The sequence below is a fragment of the Carlito syrichta genome, unplaced genomic scaffold (assembly GCF_000164805.1).
Source record: "Carlito syrichta isolate Samal-C Ts95f unplaced genomic scaffold, Tarsius_syrichta-2.0.1 Scaffold304428, whole genome shotgun sequence".
In the NCBI taxonomy this organism is placed as follows: Eukaryota; Metazoa; Chordata; class Mammalia; order Primates; family Tarsiidae; genus Carlito; species Carlito syrichta.
The window spans coordinates 26,841-47,771 of record NW_007248524.1 but is presented as its reverse complement, the minus strand read 5'-3'; the positions used below and the strand labels follow the sequence as shown (position 1 = coordinate 47,771).

The 20,931-nt window shown below is 40.3% G+C and overlaps 1 protein-coding gene across 1 annotated transcript in view; it reads right to left on the bottom strand.

Annotated features, from left to right (window-relative positions):
* UHRF2 (ubiquitin like with PHD and ring finger domains 2) overlaps nucleotides 1-20,931 on the bottom strand; it is a gene marked incomplete at its 5' end in the record, with an annotated part of 69,597 nt that overhangs the window by 21,869 nt on the left and 26,797 nt on the right. Inside the window, 3 exons of the mRNA XM_008059900.2 lie at nucleotides 2,596-2,782; nucleotides 5,893-6,002; nucleotides 15,304-15,522. Of these exons, the coding sequence (XP_008058091.2) occupies nucleotides 2,596-2,782; nucleotides 5,893-6,002; nucleotides 15,304-15,522 (516 nt within the window). The remainder of the gene's footprint in view (nucleotides 1-2,595; nucleotides 2,783-5,892; nucleotides 6,003-15,303; nucleotides 15,523-20,931) is intronic.

The following is a 20,931-nucleotide window of genomic DNA, read 5'->3' as shown; positions in this document are numbered from 1 at the left end:
CATTCAACTATGCAGCAGATACATCTCCCCATTTAAATTTGCTATTAGCATCTCAGAGTCAATAATGTATAGATTATAACAAGTATACAGGACTTCAAGGATGTTTGTTTACATCAACTTTACCCCAGACCAATTTTAATTCCCTATGTTTGTTTGTCCTTAGTCTATTTGTAGTTGATTCTCCTACTGAACCTTGTATCTCATAAACTGCCCTAAATCTTCTCTGAAAAGCAAGATATATGGCTATAGAATGAGATGAGGCTATTCTTGAGTCATTAAGGAATGAAAACTTTGAGAATACACTAACAAAGATCTAATGGCCACTGACCAATTAATCTTAAATTTCTTTGTCCAGACTTTCTTTTTCATAATTATCTAGTCCACGTAGCCTTTAGAGCAAAGAAGACATCTATGCCCATTAGTCAATCCTGACTGCTAATTATGAGATATCTTGGTGAGCACTATAGGAGAAAAACATGTAAATAATTCAGTCCCTGACCTTGAGCCAATTATGTCTGAGAAGGCACTAAATAAATACTATAAAGTCCCTTCTAGCTGGAAACCGGAAAGGTTTCTAAAATTGAATTTGTCCTGAAGAAAGACTATATTTACCTGAAGGCCTCACCATTATAACTGTAATTTTATTAAAGATCCCTGTGACTTGAAGCAGGTATTATTCATCTGATGAGAAAGTTAGTGCCGAGGTTAAATATCAAGACAACAGGATTTGGAGAAGTAGAAAAGATGTAAAGTTAAGGAGTTCCAGGATATGAAGGCACAGATAGGCTCCAGAGTGACCTAAAACAGTCTCCTGATTATATCATCCCAAAGTCATCCTGGAATTCATTCCTTTAAATAGTTTGTTCAGAACCTCCTATGTGCAAGGCACTATTTTGGTGCTAGGAATAGCATTTGTGGAAAAAAAAAAGTTTGCACACAGTCATTAAGGAAAACCAGTACATACAAGAAAAAGGGAGGCATCCCGAGCATGAAAAGAAACAGCATGCTTTGAGGAACATAAAGCCTAAGGTTAGTGAGTCAGCAGGGGCTGGTGATAAGTAAGGGACACTGGGGAGCACCCAGGGACCAGGCCATGAAGGTCAGGGCTAAGAGATTTTACCCTAAGTGCAACAGGAAGACATCAGGGGTTTCAAACAGGCGGCTGCCTTGATTCAGGACTTAGTAAGACCATCCTGCTGTTATGGGAGAAAGGCAAGTCTTGTGGAAGCAAAGAGACCAGCTCAATATCTGTTACACAAGTTCAGGAATGAGACAATACTTTGCACAAGTGGGCGAGAAGGGGGAGAGAGGTGGAGAACAGACAAATTTGTTGATGGAGAGTACACGAGGGAGCAAAGGAAGAATGAAGGATGAAGTCTCGCTTTGTGGCATGAACAAGCAGACTGCAGTGGTATTTACTCAAGACGAGGGAGGCGCAGGACCTCAGGGGAAGTGTTTGTGGAAATCAAGATCCCCATTTGGACTGCCCTTGTGATGCCACTTAAACAGCCAGCCGTGTATCGGAACACACAGCTAGGGGATTCAATCTGAAGACACAAACTCAGAAGTACTAACTTGGTATTTAAAGTTTCATAACCGTAGGAGGTCACCCAGGGAGCAAGCATGAGGAGAAAACAAGTGGGCAGAGCCTTGGGGAAATCCTGAGACAGTCGGTGAAGGGAAACCAACCAGGGACTAAGAAGAAAAGGCCAGGGAAGTAGGTAGAAAAACAGGATCAAGTTTCTAAAAACAGAGCAAGCAGCTGAGCAGTAGGCTAAGGAATGAGAACTGATCATCAGGCTTGGAAATGCAGAAGTATATGTGAGCCTGAAGCAAGCAGACAGAGCGGAGTAACAGGAAGGAAAACCAGCTTGGAGTGCTGAGAGGACATGGAAACGACGAGTAAAAATGCACTTGAGAAGCTCTGGCACGAGGGGAACAGAGAACAGAGTAGGCAGCTGGTAGGAGAAACGAGATCAAAAAGGTTTGCGTGTGCATGTTTTGAAAACTAGAGACTCTTGGATGCTAATGAGAAGGACCCAGCAGTGGCAACTGGGGAGACAAGTTTGTAGGAATGAAGTTCCTAAAATAGGCAAAAGGATGCAAAACTGTGAGAGCAGGTAAAATTACTTGCATTTTAGAGTCTCGGGAGGAAAACATGAGCCTTCAGAGGTTAGTGAAGGCACAATTCCCAAAAAGAACACGACTCTTAGACATGAGCTAGAAGATATTGCATCTGGCTAGAGTACAGAGTATTTGGGGAATGAAAGAGGAATCTTGCAAGAGACGTAACTGGAGAAATAACTAGATAATATAACACAGAGTCCTGTAAGGCAACATAAAGCCTCTAAAGCAAAGATCTGCGTTTCTGAATGAACACAGACTCCATGCTGGAAAAGGAAGTGGCAGGATTTAAAAAATGGAGCTACAGACCAGTTCAGAAGTTGTTACAGTAATCGAATAGAGTTATCAATGCCATGTAACCATTGGCTGCAACATTTTAATATTACGTATCTTTAGAAATCCCCCTTTGGCGGCTCAACTATTTCACGTTTACTTCTCTACGTAACAACAATAAGAACCTGAGACTCATACCAGTACTCCTCTTCCGGAACCTTATCCAAAGGCGGCGTCAGGCAGTAAATGTGATAAGCCACATTACATTCATCACACAGAAGCTGCATGTTGGGTTCATGTTTCCCGCCACAGACACGGCAGGAGCAAGAGCGGCATTTCTTATCCGGGTCTCCACCACACAGGTCACATTCAGGGTCATTTCTCCCTAGTGAGAAACAAAATTAGAGCAAGGCTAGTCTTAGTCTTAAGTAATCTTTACATCTATGAGTCTTGTAAGGAAAAACCCAAACATACAGCATACAGCTGTCTGTTGAAACGAATCCAAAAGGAATAACCATGCACAAGTGTTTAGAAATCAATTCCTGAGCCTCCTCCTAGACTTACGAATCAGAATTTCAGAATAGGGTCCAGGCATATGCCAGTGAAAAATCTAACGATCGGCAAACATGAGGACACATATATATAACATCAATCCACAGTTCCCCAAATGCACACCAAGAGACCCAAGGGCAGTGCAGTGAACTCACTGAGCACCATAGGATAGATATCTTAAGATTTCAAGGGATATATAATGTTCAGCAAAGTTCTTCGGACTCAACTACTCAATAGATAAATGGACCTGACAGGTGTTTCTCTTAGTGCATGAGTGTCATGAAAAAATTACCGAGACACTGATGGTTCAATGAACCAAGAAGGTTTGAGAAACTATGGGCAAGTCCTCAGGTAGATACTTAATCTCATTCAAAGAGGTGCAAGCTAACACTTTGGGTCTTTAATAAATGTTCTGTGTTGATAACATGGTGAAACACCAGCTACTCAGGAGGCTGAGGCGAAAGGATCACCTGAGCCTAGGAGGTCGAGGCTGTGGCAAGCCGCCACCATGCCACTACATTCCAGCGTGGGGGACAGACGAAGATCCCAACACACACACACACACACACACACGCAAACCCTGGTGAAAATGCAAATTGATAAACACCTGACAAGTCATTTGACAATACTCAGAAAAATTTATGATTTTGTTAGAAGATAGTTCTTTTGCTACTTTGCTGGTTTCCAAAGTATTTTTCTAAACAGTCTTGAATTTTTATCCTATCCCTTACTGCTCCTCTGTGGAGGTGGAGTGACTTATCTAGTTGGTGAATTTAAGACACTCATCTAGGCATCTAATCAAAAGGCTTGCGTCATGATAGATGTGTGCTTACTTTCCCTGTCCAGCTCAACCAGAGAAAACAGTGACCTAGACAAGGCCATCTCTTCTGCGACATGACCGTTCCTTGAGATGGCTGTCCTAAGGAAACAGGCATGTTTGGAGTTAACAAGCTCTCACAAACTATATCCCCAAGGTACTCTTTTTTTAGTAATTGAGGTGGCATTTCTAGCGCAGTTAATTTTCATTTTGCTTGTCAATTGGTTCAGACGAGGTACGCTCTATCAGTCCTCTTCTAAATCTAGACACCTTTAGCCAAAATGTTCTCTAAAAATTTTGAAAATACATATGTATAAACAAGTTTTATATAATTCATGTACACAAAAAGGTTTAACAGCAATGTTCAAAAGACCCAAAGTTAACTTAAGTGTCAATCAAGAGGAGAATAGCTGGATAAACATTACAAAAAATTCTTAGGATAAATAGGTGCCACATCTATTAAAAGGAGATTACAGACACATTTTTTAAACACACTTGCATAAATACACAAAGAATTATACAGAAACAGAAGGCTGCCTAGAATGTCATACATCGTTCAAGTGCCTGCCTCTTAGGAGTTTAGGCAGGGAGCAGTGGCTCGCACCTGCAATATTAGCACTTTGAGAGGCCAAAGTGGGAAGACTGCGTGAGCCTAGGAGTTCAAGACCAGCCTAGGCAATACAGTGAGACCTTGTCGCTACAAAAAAATGAAGAAAAAAAGACTAGTAGGGCTTGGTGGTATCTGCCTATGGTCTAAGCTACTAGAGAGGCTGAAGTGGAAGTACCACCTGAGTCCAGGAGGTTGAGGCTTCAAGGACCTGGGATCATGCCACTGCACTCCAGCCTGGGTGACAGACATGGACAAATAAATAAATACATACATAAACCTAAAGGAAAATTTTTAAGAGAAAATAGCAGCTGGGCACGGTGGCTCACGCCTGTAATTCCACAGGTTCGAGACTAGCCTGGGCAACACGGCAAGATGTCTCTATAATTTAAAAAAAAAAAAAAGTTAGCTGGGTGTGGTGTCACACACCTACAGCTCCAGCTACTGGGAAGGCTGAAGTGAGAGGATCGCCTGAGCCCAGGAGGTCAAGAGTGCCGTGGCCATGAGTATGCCACTAAACTCCAGGCTGGGCAACAGAGTGAGATTCCGACTCAAAAAAAAAAAAAAAAAAGCAATACATTGCAAATATAGGCAACCTCCTCGAGTCCCCTCCCACTGTGGGAGTTTTTCTGTCCTCTCAATCAATCCTGCTTTCTCAGGACGGGGGAAGCAAATATAATAATATGTTTCATTTTCTTTACACTTCACACCTCGTTCTGAATAAATCTGTTTCTTTAAATATAAAATCTTATACTTTTGGAAAAATCCATTAAATCAAAATCAATCTTAGTTCAATACTATTGTCTTGCCAAGTACAGTGGCTCATGCCTGTAATCTCAGCACCTTAGCTGGGCGCGGTAACTCATGCCTGTAACCCCAGCACTTTGGGAGTTCGAGACTAGCCAGGGCAACTTGGTGAGACCTCGTCTCTGCAATAAATCAAAAAATTAGCCAGGCATGATGGCATGCGCCTGTGGTTCCAGCTGCTTGGAAGGCTAAGGCGGAAGGATCACCCAAGCCCAGCAGGCTGAGGCTGCAGTGGCCATGAGCAGACCACTGCAGTCCGATCTGGGTGACAGTGTGAGACTCTGACTCGATGGCTCATGCCTGTGATCTCAGCATTCTGGGAGGCCAAAGTGAGAGGACTGCTTGAGCCTAGGGGTTTGAGACCAATCTGGGCGGCAAAGCAAACCCCGTCGCTACAAAAAATGAAAAAAAAATAGCCAGGGATGGCGGCATGCGCCTGCAGTCCCAGCTGGTGGGGGCTGATGTAGGAGGATCGCTTGAGCCCAGGAGGTCAAGGTTGTGGCGAGTCAGAGTCATGCCACTATACTCTGGCCTGGGGGACCGAGAAAACCCTTACTCAAAAAGCAAAAAGAAAAAACACTGCTGTCTTGAAAATAAAGTAGTACGTTCTAACATTTCATGCTTCCTCCCAAGTTATTCACAGACCAGTAAAAATAAATTGCAATCATGTAAAACACATGCAGTATAAGGCCAAAAGAAAAAAAACCCATACTTAAAAACTTTCCATCTGCAAATGAAAGAGGATGGGCCCCAGGTTTCTCAATTTTGAAGATTTCATCTACAGATATTATCCTGCAGTCATTTAATGTTCCTTCAGAACCCCTGTTTAGGAAAAAAAAAGAAAGGTTATCTTATGCCAGCAAAATCTAAACTATATACAAATAATAATTAAAGGTCGGTTTGGAAACGCACGGAAATTTGCCTACTTACAAATTGAGATTATAGCCATTCCAACCACTTTGAATTATTGTTCTCAATATTAGGAAAAGTCGAAGTTAAGCATAACTTTCAGGTAACATCAGATGAGAAAAAAAATAAGACTTAATTATTATATGATCGGTGAGAAGTAGCTATCTTTTCAAATAAATATAAATTTCTGGGCAAAACCAAAAGCCCTCTTCTTAAAATCTTTCAAACCATGTTTGTCATATTCAATTTGTATCTGTTTATACATGATTGTTTAAAGTTTCTTGTGATGGGAATGGACTTATCCATTTCTTGTTTTAATCTGTTAGCTTTTGCTTGGCATTTTTTACGTCACTAGGTGCAGTCTGATTTAAGAATCCTAAATCTTCTTACAAAATGTCTTTTTATCTCTAGTAATACACTCTGCACCAAAAATCTACTTTTCATGGTGAGCATTTGCTTGAAGACTTTCCATCTTTTCACCCTTTTAAAACTCTTTATGTCAAGTATACATAAAACTGCATAAATAAATGCACAGCATAACCAATTATAAGGTGCCAATTCTTTGTAGTCACCATCCATGGCAGAGGATAGAATATTAACTGCCTCAGAAGCCCGCTACTTGCCCTCTCCAGTGACAACCTCTTCACAGCTGTCCCAGAATTATATTTACCTTGGTTGGCTTCATCTTGTCACCTAAAAGTTTTCTGTGTTTTAATGTTTTCGACCTAACCAGGCTTGGTAGCTCACGTCTGAAATTCTAGCACTTTTTTAGAGGCTGAGGTGAGAGAATTGCTGGAGCCCAGGAGTTCAAGACCTATCTAGGCAACACAGTGAGACACTGACTCTTTACAGAATTTTTTTTCGCGCATCCAGCCAAGTGTGGTGGTACACACACGGAGGCTGCAGTGGAAGGCTCGCTTGAGCCCAAGGTTTGAGACTGCAATGAGCTAGGACTGCGCCATTGCACTCCAGTCTGGGTGACAAGCATGTCTCTTAAAAAAAAGACTCTGATCTATAAATCCCCACATCATCTCTTTCTTCTTAAAAAATTTGCTGAAGAACTCCAACCATATGTCCTGTAGGAGTTCTGACAGTTTTGATTTTGATGTTTGCATTCTCAGGTAAACAGTTTTTTCTGTCAACTGTGTTTCTTGTAAACTGGTAGTTGATTTGCAGTAGTATTTTCCCCCCCGAGTCGGAGTCTCACTCCATCGCCCAAGGCGGAGTGCAGTGGCACGCTCGTGGCCACCACAGCCTCGACCTGCCGGGCTCAGGTGGTCCTTCCACCTTAGTCTTCCAAGTAGCTGGAACCACACTTAGCTAATCCTGTCATGATAGCACTATTGATGCTCAATGTTTCGATTTTTCAATTCACCGAGGATATTCCAGTTGTATTACTCCCTTTTCATTTCCTTACCAGAACACTTATATACAGAGAAACTGGACCTCATTAATTAGCTCGTGACCCAGTGGCACAGCTCACATAACAAAGGTAAATAAAATGTTTATTTAGTAGTTTTAAAAATAAGTCAGGCTGGTACGGTGGCTCATGAATGTAATCTCAGCACTTTGGGAGGCTGAGGTGGGAGGATTCCTTGAGCTCAGGAGTTCAAGACCATCCTAGGCAACATAACGAGACCCTGCCTCCACAAAAAATAATCAGTTGGGTGCAGTGGCATATGCTAGGTCCAGCTACTTGAGAGGCTGAGGTGGAAGACTGCCTGAGCCCAAGAGGTTGAGGCTGTAATGAGCCATGAGTTGCCACAGCATTCCAGCCTGGAATGCTGTGACAAAGTAAAACCCCAACTCAAAAAAAAACGCATATGTATATATGTGTGTGTGTGTATATATTTACATATATATTTGCATATATATATATCATTCTCTGCCACTTCCATAGATGACCAAAAAGTTTGCGTTACTATGGACTCACAGATTTAAATATATTTGATGTGTCTCAATTCACTTTACTTATTAATGTTCAAATGGTCTCATCTTTGGGCAGTGGAAGCTTCCCATTGAATCCCAAATCCTCTGGCTGGAATTTAGCCATCTTTACAGGATTCCTTGTTATTTGCATGACAAGATGTTCCAGGTTCATCTTATACATTCTGACCCAGTCAGGAGTCCTATCTCCAAGAAACCCTAGTTTCCTTCTGTGGGAAGGGTATTTCAAAACAACAGTTAGGCACTAGGAAAGCATACTGCAACTGGGTTTACTGTTTGTAGGCTTTTTCAGTGGACAAAACCATAAAATTAAAAAATACACATTAATATACATACACATAAAACTGAGTCCATACTAATACTTTTTATTCAAATTCAGGGCCAAAAAGTATCACACTTTTTAAAAGTAAAATTATATGTTTTTCCTTTTTCTTTCAACCAGAAAATTGTTTCTCAAGGATACCAAAATTAAAATATCACAAATATCCCCCTGCTTTATCCCATATTACATGCACGAAAAGTTTAAACTCTGTTGTGTATTTTCCTGCTTTTTTTGGTTATACTACAGTTACCGTGTCAGACCATATTACATACTATACTTTCGCCTTGATGTTCCTCACTTGGTCTAGTTTTAAATGTAGAATTTTTTTTTAATATATTTTTTAAATCAGAGTCTCACTCTATCGCCCCGACTGGAGTGCAGTGGCATGCTCACGGCCACCGCAGCCTCAACCTGCTGGGCTCGAGTGATCCTTCCCCCCTCAGCCTTCCAAGGAGCTGGATTACAGGCGTGTGCTACCATGCTCAGCTAATTTATTTTTCCATTTTCACTGTATTAAAAATCCTTTATTAATTTTTAACGGTTACCCCAGAAAGCAAACTATGCAAATCTGATGTAATGTCCTTTATCTTTTACTTTACTTCTGATAATGTTAGAATCTCACAACTTCATGACCAGCCCCATCTTTTACATGATTGTCGTCACATATTTTTTCCATACATATTTTAAACTTCACTATTTTTTTGGAGGGGGACTATCTATACTTATCAATATATTAACCCTTCCCATGCTCTTAATTTCTTAAAGTATTTCTATGTTTTTATATGAGACCCTCTTCCTTCTGCTTAAAAACTCCTTCTAGTATTTCTCTTAGTGAATGCCTGTTAGTGATGAATTCTTGCAGGTTTATTTGATAACATCTTTATTTTGGCTTCTTTTTGAAAGATCTTTTCATTAGAAATGTATTTCTAAGTTGGGAATTTTTTTTTTTTTTTTGAGTTGTAGTCTCACTCTGTCACCCAGACTGGAATGCAGTGGCCGCTCCCAGCCACTACAGCCTCGACCTGTTGGTCTCTGGTGATCCTTCCGCCTCAGCCTTCTAAGTAGCTGGAACTACAGGCACACACTACCACACCCGGCTACTTTTTTGATTTATTGTAGAGATGAGGTCTCGCCAAGTTGCCCAGGTGGGCCTTGAACCCACGGGCTCAGGCAATCCACTCATCTCAGCCTCCCAAAGCACTGGGATTACAAGCTGAGCCACCGGGCCCGGCTGGGAATTTTTTCAAATCAGTTTCACACGTCATTCCATCGTCTTCCAGCTTACATTGTTTCTGATGAAAACTCAGTCATCTTCCCTGTGTTTTTATTTTTAGTTTTCAGCAGTCTTACTTGTGATGTGTTTTCTTTGTATTTATCCTGCTTAGGGTTCACAGAACTTCTTTGATCTGGACTGATGACTTTTATCAGCTTTGGAAAACTCTAGCTATTATATTTTCAAATGTTATTTTCACTCCACCCTTACCTTTGGGGAGTACAAATACACACAAGGAGGCCCTTCACCAAGTCCCATGTGTCTTTTGTGTTTTCAGTTTAGGCAGTTTTTAATCAACTTAACTTCTGCTAGTTTGCCAATCCTTATCTACTGTTCAATCAATCTAATGAGGTCTTAGTTTCTTACTGTAATTTTCAGTTCTAGAATCTTCATGTGATTATTTTATTTTTATTTTTTGAGTTGGAGTCTCACTCTGTTGCCCAGACTGGAGTGCAGTGGCCACTCCCAGCCACCGCAGCCTCGACCTGCTGAGCTCCGGCGATCCTTCCGCCTCAGCCTTCCGAGTAGACGGAATTACAGGCATGCACTACCACGCCCGGTTGATTTTTTGATTTATTGTAGAGATGAGGTCTCGCTGCCCAGGCTGATGTCGAACCCACGGGCTCAGGCAATCCACTCACCTCCGTGATTATTTTAAAGATTTCAATTCTCAGTTGAAATTCACCACCTTTTCATCTTTCTTCTTGAACATATTATTCAGTTACGTTAAAGTCTCTGACAACTGGAATTACTGAGATCACACATGATCCGTTCCTATTATTGGTTTCTTCTGTGTTCTGATTATGTGTCCCTGTCTTTTTGGCTTCAAGGTGGACAGTGTATATAAAACATTAGAAGCTTCAGATATTATCTAATGTAAAGAAGGTCCATTATTCCTTCTGCTGGAGAGACACTGTGGTAGTTTAACACTTTAACTGGCAACTATACTAAGTCAAGGATGGTTTACAGTCTTGGTAGATTTAATCTCAACCATTCAGTTCTGAAACGAAGAGACTGTCATATATTCTGTGAAGCCACTCCACTAGTGATCCCAAAATCTTACATATGTTTTCTAAGACTGCTGAAAATGTGACCCTGCTTTTTACTTAATTTTCAGCATTTTGCCCAGCAGAAGTCCAGAATTCAGCCAAAGTCCTAAGGTGAAAAGCAGGCCATCCGCTTGAGGAATCCCAAATATCTGTCAAAAGCTCTGCTGATTTCTGTTCCCACCCTGCTCCTAGATGCTCTCAAGTAGTTTTTGTATAGCATCCAGATTAACAGATTCCCAAGGGGCAAAACACAACAACAAAAGCCAGCTTCCTTCTAAGGTTCTTCCCTTTCCAGAGTCAGCCCCAGAAGTTCTCCTTGACCCTCTGCCACCCTCAAACACATGTAAACAGATTATAACTATTAAATCTGTCTATTGTGGTTGTTTCAGGTAAGAGGGCGGATCTATGGCCAGCTGTCCTAACCCACTTAGAAGAAGCCTTCCATGTAATTCTTTAAGGAATTCAATAAATGCCATAAGTTCAAAGCTAAAAGTCACCTTTTCACTCATTTATCATTTTAAAGGCTTACCAGACATTCCTTACACACAAAATGAATAAAGTCATAGATCATAATCAAAATATGTATATCAATTCATTTCTTTAGAAATACCATATTTCACGGGACCTAAGAAGCCAATAATTGTAAAACATTATTTTATGTGCTACTAAAAAAGAATCTGGCCTGAAATGGGGCAGTCTAAAAAGAACCCCCAAATAAAGACAAGACACCAAATGGTAGCCAATAACTCTAAGATTATGTAATTTCAAGGGAAAAAGAGCCTGCAATGAGGTATCTAAAACAACCCTCAAAGTTGGGACACCAAACAGTTCTCACAGTTAAAGATCAAAGAGAAACAAACCACCTTGCAGATAGAAAAGGAAAATAAACATACTTGTTTCAATGTCACCACAATTGAAAAGCATCCTCCAACAATTAAACCACAAGCTTGAATTCATGCAGGTTCGTAGGTCTAAATGCATACTACCTGTGTGATTTAAAAAATCTCAAGCAGAGAATTTAAGTTCAAGTTAAACGTCACTTAATGACTGGTAGAATCAAACTCAAATCTTTACGAGAACTCAACTTTAGTCAGACCAATAGCAATTCCAAGACAGATTTCAGAGATGTTAAAATATGAAAAACTATGCCCTCAGAGCCTGACAGACTGCCTGCACTGAGAGTTGAAGGATAAAAGATGCCTGTTATTTATTACCACTTCTTTTCAACATGTACTGAAGGGCCCAGCTGGTGAATAAGGACAAGAGGAAGAAATCAAAAGACAAAACAAAAATGTTATAATCCTCAGATGATTCTAATTGCAAACATTTCAAAACAATCTACATGTACACGGAAATTAGTAAACCTAGTAAAGCTACTGAATCCAAGATCAAAGGATAGTTTTATTCCTCTATACCGGGAAGAGAAAACATGACTGAAAAATGCAGATGTAAACACACAGAGCTTAGCACACACAAAAACCACTTGAAGAACAAGGCAGGATGACCTGCTTTGTCACGCTATGAGCGCATGGAATTGCTATAGAGACACACAGCAAACAGAACCGTGGTACAGAACAGAGAAAGCAGAAGAGTGCATCACATATAAAGATCTGCGATATGACAGAAGTGATGATGAGTCCATGGGGGGTGGGAGGAGATGGGCTTTTCCAGAAACAGTGCTTATTCACATGTATTGAGTTAAATTGACCCTTACCTCGCTGTACACAAAAATCTACTCCAAGCCGATTAAAGACCTAAAGAAAGGCAAAGCCACAAGGTTTTTAGAAGGTAATAAAAGAGTATCTTTATGATCTCTGGGTAGGGAAGTGTCTTAAGCAAGATATAGAAAGTGCAAACATAAGGAAAACAACTTCCTTGAACGTCAATAACCTCAACTACATTAAGAAAAAACTACTAATCAAACATCGTAAGAAGAAAAGACAAGCCATAGAGTTAGATGTTTTTGTCACTTATAACCAAAATAGTCTAGTTTCCACAGTTAGAACTCCTGAAACGAATCAGACTAATTAACAACAAAAAAATGAAAAGTGCAGAACCATGTCCTCACAAAAGATAACCAACTTGTCAATTAACGTGTAAAAAGGTTCTCCATGCCATTAGGAGTCAGAGAAAGCAAATCAAAGCCATAATTAGATACTATCTTATTGTATACCCACCTGATTAATAGAAACTAAAGTCTGACAAAACTAAGCGTGGATGAGAATGCAAACCAATACAAACTCTCATACTGTTGCAGAATAGTAATCTGATACAATCACTTAAATATCTGATCTTACCCACTAAAGTTGAAGATACACAGCTTCTACAACCCAGCAATTCTACCCCTGGACACAACATACACTGTAGAAACTAATGCACACACATTCCAGGACATAGGTGCAAGCATGTGATGGCAACACTGTTAACAGCCCCAAACTCTATCAACCGCAGAATGCATCTATAATCTCACCCAATTTGCCCACCATTTCCAGTGAGAAAATTGCAAATCATTAAAAAAAAAAGTCCCTTTTCACTAGATACACGAGTTCCTTTTTGGCTCTTGGGCTCCTAATACTTCTAGTAAAATCTTTTATTAAATTTTTTTATTTTGAAATGTGGGGTACAATTCAGGGTTAGGTACACCAACGTTCATTATGCAGGTACCCTTGCTGCCAGTAAAACCTTAAATGAAGAACACAATCCTTTACAGGACACACTGCATGGTACCACTGGGACAGCAATCCAAAATTGCTCTCTTTATCAAACCAATATTTGCCTAGCCATAATTTCCATTCAGTCTTAATTCTACTCCCTAAAACCAGTGTGCTCCTCTTCAACTACACCTTAGAATCACTAGGGGAAAATTTTTTTTGAGTCAGGGTTTCAACTCTGTCACTCAGGTTGAAGCGCAGCCTCTACCTCCTGGATTCAGCTGATTCCTCCCTCTCAGCCTCCCAAGTAGCTGTAGTTCCAGGCATGCGCCACCATGCCCAGATAAATTTTTTATTTTTTGTAGAGACGAGGTCTGACTATGTTGTTTAGGCTGGTCTCAAGTAATCCTCCCATCTCGACCTCCCAAAGTTCGGGGATTACAAGCATGAGGCACTTTGACCAGGCAGAAATGTTTTTTAAGAGCAAGCTTTTTTAGTTTAATGCTATGAGAACTGTTATCCTACCGTGTACACTTGTTTTCTACTTTGTACACTCAAGTAAATGATAAGGCTCCTTACACAGTCCATTTATTTAGGTGCTTTATGATTTGTACCCATACCAGAGTTTCAAGTTATTTAAAAGGCTGTACCCATAGTCCAGCAATAGAATAATACTTGAGTTTATAAGAAATTCTGAAGTCTGCTTTCTAAAATATTAAGTTTTCGACGCCTCACAACATTCTTCTTTTTTTTAAATCTCAGGAGTCAGCAAACTTCTCCCACAAAGAGCAACTCACTCAGTGAGTAGCTTTGGCTTTGCAGGCCAGACGGTCTCAGTTGCAACTATTCAACAACGCTGCCAAGCACAAAAACTGCCATGGATAACACCGACATCAGTGAGCATTGCTGTGTTCCCACACAATTTTATTTACAAAAACAGGCAGCTAGTGAGCTCGTTTACCCATCCTTGCTTGGTATTTTTGACCACTGCTTCCAGATTTGTCCCTTTGTGTTGCTGCACTTGACAAGACTATTAGTTGGGCTGTTTTCCTTATGTAAAAGAAACCTGTCAGTCATTCTAAAATCCTCTGCGCTTAACACAGCAAAACTCCTAAAAATAATATCTAGTACTTTATCACTTGGGGAAACGTCTAAAAGTATTTCCTCAAGAATTAATGGCTGGGCGTGGTGGCTCACACCTGTCATTCCAGGACTTTGGGAGGTGGAGGTGAAGGGATTGCCTGAGCCCAGGGGTTTGAGAGCAGCTGGAGCAACTTGGGGAGACCTCTTCTCTATGATAAATAAAAGAAATTACCAGGACATGGTGGTACACGCCTGTAGTTCCAGCTGCTTGGCAGACTAGATGAAAGGATCGCCTGAGCCCAGCAGGTCAAGGCTGTGATGGCCATGAGAGTGCCACTGCACTCCAGCCTCAGCGACTAAGTGAGACAATGACTCAAAAAAGAATTAACGAGGGGAATATTGGGGTTATCTGGTGTCTCAGGGGAACTTCTGCATTTTTAATTCTCTTCATTAAGTCTGAATTCCGTAAGTTGAGGAAAAATGACCATGAAGGAATATTTCAGCTTGTCTTAGAAAGCCAGCAGATAGCGGGTTAGGTAGCCATCCACCACTATCACATCAACACAGATCCTTGCAGCCAGCATAGCCATGGAAATGCTTTTTATATATTATTTTGTTTGATCTGTAGGAAACTGTGAGGTAAGTAAGGACATTCCTAGTAAAAGACAGTTATTTCCAGGAGTCTTCCAAATAATATCTCCAACTTTAGAGTGGGAGATTTAAGCCGTCCTAAATTTTAACAAATTCTCAAGAATTTGTAAAAATATTCTTCAATATGGAAATTTCTGTCTTTCATAGACTCTATATTAAGGGGCACATGCTTAATACTTAAAAATTACATTCCTTAATTAACTCAGTGATTAAATGGCACCAGCAAAGAGAATCTTACCCCAGAAAAATTTTCACACGAAGTTCTTTTTTGGTCCTTGAAATTGTCTTCAATGTGGTAATTTCTGCATCAAACCAAAATCCTCTTTGTCCAGGATTTTCTACATTATAATTAACCATTACCACATCACCAACATTTAGTTCATTCCATTTCAAAATGGTTCTAGCTCGTGGTCTAAGATCCTTGACATTCATTTCTAGAGTACCACTTTCCGGATATCTGAGGAGACAGAAAACCACACAACATGGCTTATGATTACCACCAAAGACAACTAAAATTTTATGCAATGGGTAGAAAAACCTAGTTTGCAGAGTGAATCATCTAGGGGAAAAAAGCAAAACAGACTGCAATTTCCTTAAATAGAGGGCATATTTCGTGTTGGTTTCTTATCTGATACCTATAGATTGGTTTCAATACATGTTTGAGCATAAGGCCTTGGAGATGTGGCCCTCTTCATGGCTTTCAGAATGCCATGTTCAAGAACCACAATCATGTCTCCTTTGAGGGAGCTACATACTATTTCTTTAGAACACACTGCATGTAACATATTCAGTCAAGTATTGCTATTATTATCTGGATATTCTGAGAGACACTGTATGTTTTTAATGGTATCTAAATGAAAAGCACTCATGATTTTAGTTCCCAGATCAAAACACTTCTTATCAAGACATTCACTGCTAGCTGGGGAGGATAAGGGATTGAAGAGGGAACAAAAGCACAAGTTCTTGCTCTAAGTTTAAACAGGACTAGATGTTGGCCTCTCTCTGATCTTGGAAGCAAGTCCATTTGCTTTATGTATAAAAAGAACACGAACCTAGCATGATTCAAGAGACTCCATTTTCCCAGGAAAATAAAGATTCTAGTTCTTATACATAGCCAGTCTCCTAGTCACATTAACCTCCCCAAAATGACATTTTATACGTATCATAAAGTAGAACTACGTAAAAGAGTTCTAGCCAAATCTTGGATTTACTTATATTTCCTAAAGGTAAGCATAACAAACCTAACCCCCACTTGAACCAAAGATTTAGAAGGTTCTTCAATTTTAGGCCTAACATCTTGGTATCCTCAGGCCAAAGGAAGCAGTTTAACAGCTCATACTTACTGGCTTCTATAAAATTAAGGCCTGCCACTCCTATGTACCGCTAAGTAGTAGAGGACCAAAGAAACTAGTAACAGCTGGCTCCTGCTATTAAAAGTCTCAACCTTCCGAGGCAGGCCAATTACTACAGCACCGGTTCTCAAAGCGTGGTCCCCAGGCCAGCAGCATCAACGTCATCTGGGGATACGTGAGAAATGCAAACTGCTGGCGAGGCATGGTAGCTCACGCCTGCAATCCCAGCAGTTTGAGACCAGCCTGGGCAAGACAGTGAGACCCTGTGTCTACAAAAAAAAAAGTAAACATAGCCGGGCATGGTGGTACATGACTGGTCTCAGTTATGAGGGAGGCTGCAGCAGGATTATTTGAGCCCAGGAGTTCAAGGCTGCAGTGAGCTATGACTGTGCTATTGGTCTGGGTAAGACAGTAAGACCCTGCCTCGAGGAGAGGGAAGCAAATTCTTGGGCTCCACTTCAGCGCCTGAGTCAGAAACTCTGGAAATGAGGCCCAGAGTTATATAACAAATCCTCAGTGATTCTCATGCATTCTCAAGTTCAATAACACACTGTGCTTCAGAATCACACCCGAAGTATCCTACCCTAGCGAGACAGCATTAACAAAGTAGAAACCAAGGGAGGAAACCTTTGACCCGTAACCAACCAAAAGCGGCCTGCTCGAACTTAAAGTGGGTCTGAAATCAGCAGCAGCTCTAGCAGCTAGTCTTGGTTCTTCCAAATCAAACAAAGATCATATAAGCCCGGACTCTCACAGTACACTAACTCATTTAGACAAAATAGATATTAATCCTATGTGGGACCTTAGTTAATCACACAATTTAATCAAGCCTCTAAGTTTTAGTTAATTGGGAAAAAAAATTCAGGATTGGCAAAGGGCCTCAGAGACTACCTGGTCCATTAACCCTCCGTGCCATAATTCCCTTCTACAACAAGTCTTACAAACAAGCAATCTTTGCTCAGACAGCATGTGATGGGGGTGGGGGACAGTTCTAATCCTAAGAAAAGCTATTTTGTCTTCACATATTTTTGACATAGGAAAGAGAAGATACTTGATACTGAATCACAGACAAACTCCTGTAACCTCATTCTATGCCTTGGTTCTTGAAATCTATACAGTCTCACCACAACAGACCAATGCTTAACAGCCTAAGTGTCCCCACCACCCTCATTCTTTTTTTCTATTTGACAATATTTTTAATGAATTTCCTTCAACTCATGTGACAAGGTTTTGAATCTCTGTATTACCTCTGTGTCCTCACTTAAACGATGTTCTATTTTCAGCCTGCCTGGGTTTAGATTCTCAACTTAGCTTCTTTACCCCACCTCCCACCACCCCCTCAATTTAGCTTCTAGTCACTGTGTAACCTGGGAAAGTTACTAAACCTTTAGGACTATTCCTCATCTGTAAGATGTACCTAATGGAGACTGTATTTCTTATGGTGGTTCTGAGAACCAAAATGAGAAGACTTTAAAAATTATTAAAAGAATACATGATGGGGTAAGCAAACACCAGTTGTTAATATTTTGTTATTACATAGAAATAATCCCAAAGAAGGAACCTGACAAGTACAAAGTCATGTCTGTGGCTCTACTCTTTTTTTTTTTTTTTAGACAGGGTCTGTCTTGCACTGTCACCCAGGCTGGAGCGCAGTGGTATGATCATAGCTCACTGCAGCCTCAAACTTCTCAGCCTCTCAAGTAACTGGGTCTACAGCTGTAGTCACCACATCCAGCTAATTTTTTTTTTATTTTTTGTATATGGTCTCACTATGTTGTCCAACCCAGATGGGTTTCAAACTCCTGGGATCAAGCGATCCCTGCAGCTTGGCCTCTCCAAGTGTGCTGGGACTACAGGCGTAAGCCACCATGCTGGCTTCTCCTTCTATTTCTCTATTTCAATCCCACTTTTCAATGGTCAAATCTTAATTTAGAAGTCTCTAGCCAAACATCTGGTGTTTATATACGCATGTTGCTTCACAATGGTTTGGTCAGAAAAATAAACAACATTTTTCTCAATCTATAAATGAAGAAAAATCTTTCAGGGCTTTCTAATTCTAAAGTTGTAAATTTGTTTCCTGTTTCAATATTCCTAAGGTCATGTGAGACAGAAAACTATTCTATTTTAGATGAGATTCCTTTTCTTAGCTGAAATGTGAAAATTACATTTTATCATGACATCGTTTTTAAATAATAGAGTAAAAAGCATATTTCTTTCTTACCTTTTTTAACCTTTCAAGCAAAGTTTACTTAGAAAATAAATGTGTGTGTGTGTGTGTGTGTGTGTGTGTGTGTGTGTGTGTGAGAGAGAGAGAGAGAGAGAGAGAGAGAGAGAGAGAGAGAGAGAGAGATTAATTCACCTTCCCAAGGTAGGGGAGGGGGCCAAAGCCAAGAAAATGTGGAGCCATAGCTCAGAGAGCCGTGTGGAGACACCAGAGTTCAACAAAGCAATGGTGAACAGAGAGAAAGAGAGGAAATTCACCTCCCCAAGGTAGGGGACGGGGACAAAGTTTAGAAAAACATGGCCTGGCCACAGCTCGAAGAACACATGTCAGACCGCAACTTAGCAAGTCAATGGCCAAAAAGCGTATTTCAATGGCAAAAAAAATTCTCCATTTGCGGATAGATTCCCAGAATGGAAATATTTTGAACAAAGTAGAGAACCCAAACAAAGTTTTAAAACTGTATATAAAATAGCAGGACACGGTGGCTCATGCCTATAATCCCAGCGCTTTGGGAGGCAGAGGCGAGAGGATGGCCTGAGTAGTCCAGGGGTTTGAGACCAGCCTAGACAACTTGGCAAGACCTTGTCTCTACAATAAAGCAAAAAAAAAAAAAAAAAAGCCAGGCTTGGTGGCACACACCAGCTACTTGGAAGTCTGAGGCAGAAGGCAGAAGGATCGCCTAAGGCCAGCAAGTTGAGCCTGCCGTGGCCATGAGCACGCCACTGCACTCCAGCCTGGACAACAAGTGAGACGCCTACAAACAAACGTATATAAAATTATGTTTATATGGAGAAAGGGCAGAATAAGTCATCCCATACACCAGAGCAAAGGAATTTAAGCTATGTCTGCATCAAAACTAAATTTGTACAAATTCTGAAGAGAATTACATAGTGAATTATATATACTCTATATGCACATTTGCAATGTAGTTAAGTCTATTAAAAAAGTCATGAAATAAAGGATACATTTTAAAAATTCTAGCAAAGAAAGTATTACATCAATTGCTAAATTAAAAACACAAACACAGAAGGGACTTACTTATAAGTCTGCTCTTCACAAAGCCAAGAAGAACCTGTGAAGCATCCAAATACGGCCTAGTATAACTCTGTTCCTGGGCATCTTCATCTGCACACATCTCAACACGGCTTACACAGTGATGACTCCACAGCCCCACTCTTGCCCACACTTTTCAGATTCAGATTTCGGACTATGCCTCTAACCCAAGTGTCCCAGAAGCATCTCAAACTGGAAACATCCAAAATGGAATTCTCTCACCCCATAATCTGCAGGTGCTCAAAATTCTTGGAACAATTTCATGCTCTCAGAAGTGTAGGAGCTATCTCCAAGCGTTCTAATAATGCCTCCATCCAGCTGCTTAGTCCTCTAGATGACAAACCACAAGTGACTGTATAATGTAACTCTCTCTCCTTTGTTAAGACCTGCCTTTTTCAGACAACTGCCAATGCCCGACACACCTCTCGTGCTCGATATGGATTGGAATCTCACCTTCCAAATCATATCAAACCTGTCAAAGTGAAGACTCTAAACAGACTCACTTAAAATATTTCATGAAGTCTGATTACAATCTGTTGATATGCTAGGAGAAAACAGATCCTCTCATTCACTGCTGATCAGAATACAAGGTAGTATCTCCCCTGAAAGAGGGGAACCTGTCAAAAGTCAGCAAAACTGTCTATATATTTACCTTCTTACCCAGGAATTCCACCTCTAGGAATCTATCGCAAGCATAAAACCCTTATGAGAAGATATACACACAAGACTTCATAGCTGCACCATTTGTAACAGGACTAGAAACAACCAAATGTCCACAGTAGAAACCACTAAAATACAGTTATTTAATGAGTAGTAGGCTCCTATAAAAAAGGAATGAGGAAAACATGCTATGGGATGACAACCGTGATATATAAACCCAAAAAAGTAAGGTGCAGATAGTATGCTGAGTGTGCTATTTTCTACCTAGTATATGCACAGGTAAATACATATATGCATTTGTATATGGTACATATATAAATGTGTACACACACGTACTTGTATTTTAAAACAGAAGGATAAACCAAACTAATAAATAGTTGCCTATATAACCAGGTAAAAACTAGGGTAGAAGTAGGTAAAAGTAAGGCAAAAAGTAGGGTAGAATAAGAATAGAGGTTCAATTTCTCTTAGTATACCTTGTAGAGATTTAATTATGGGACTATGTGGCGTGTCACATAATTACAAAACAAAATGGACAAAATGTGAGAAATCCATAAACATCAAAAGCAAAATGAAA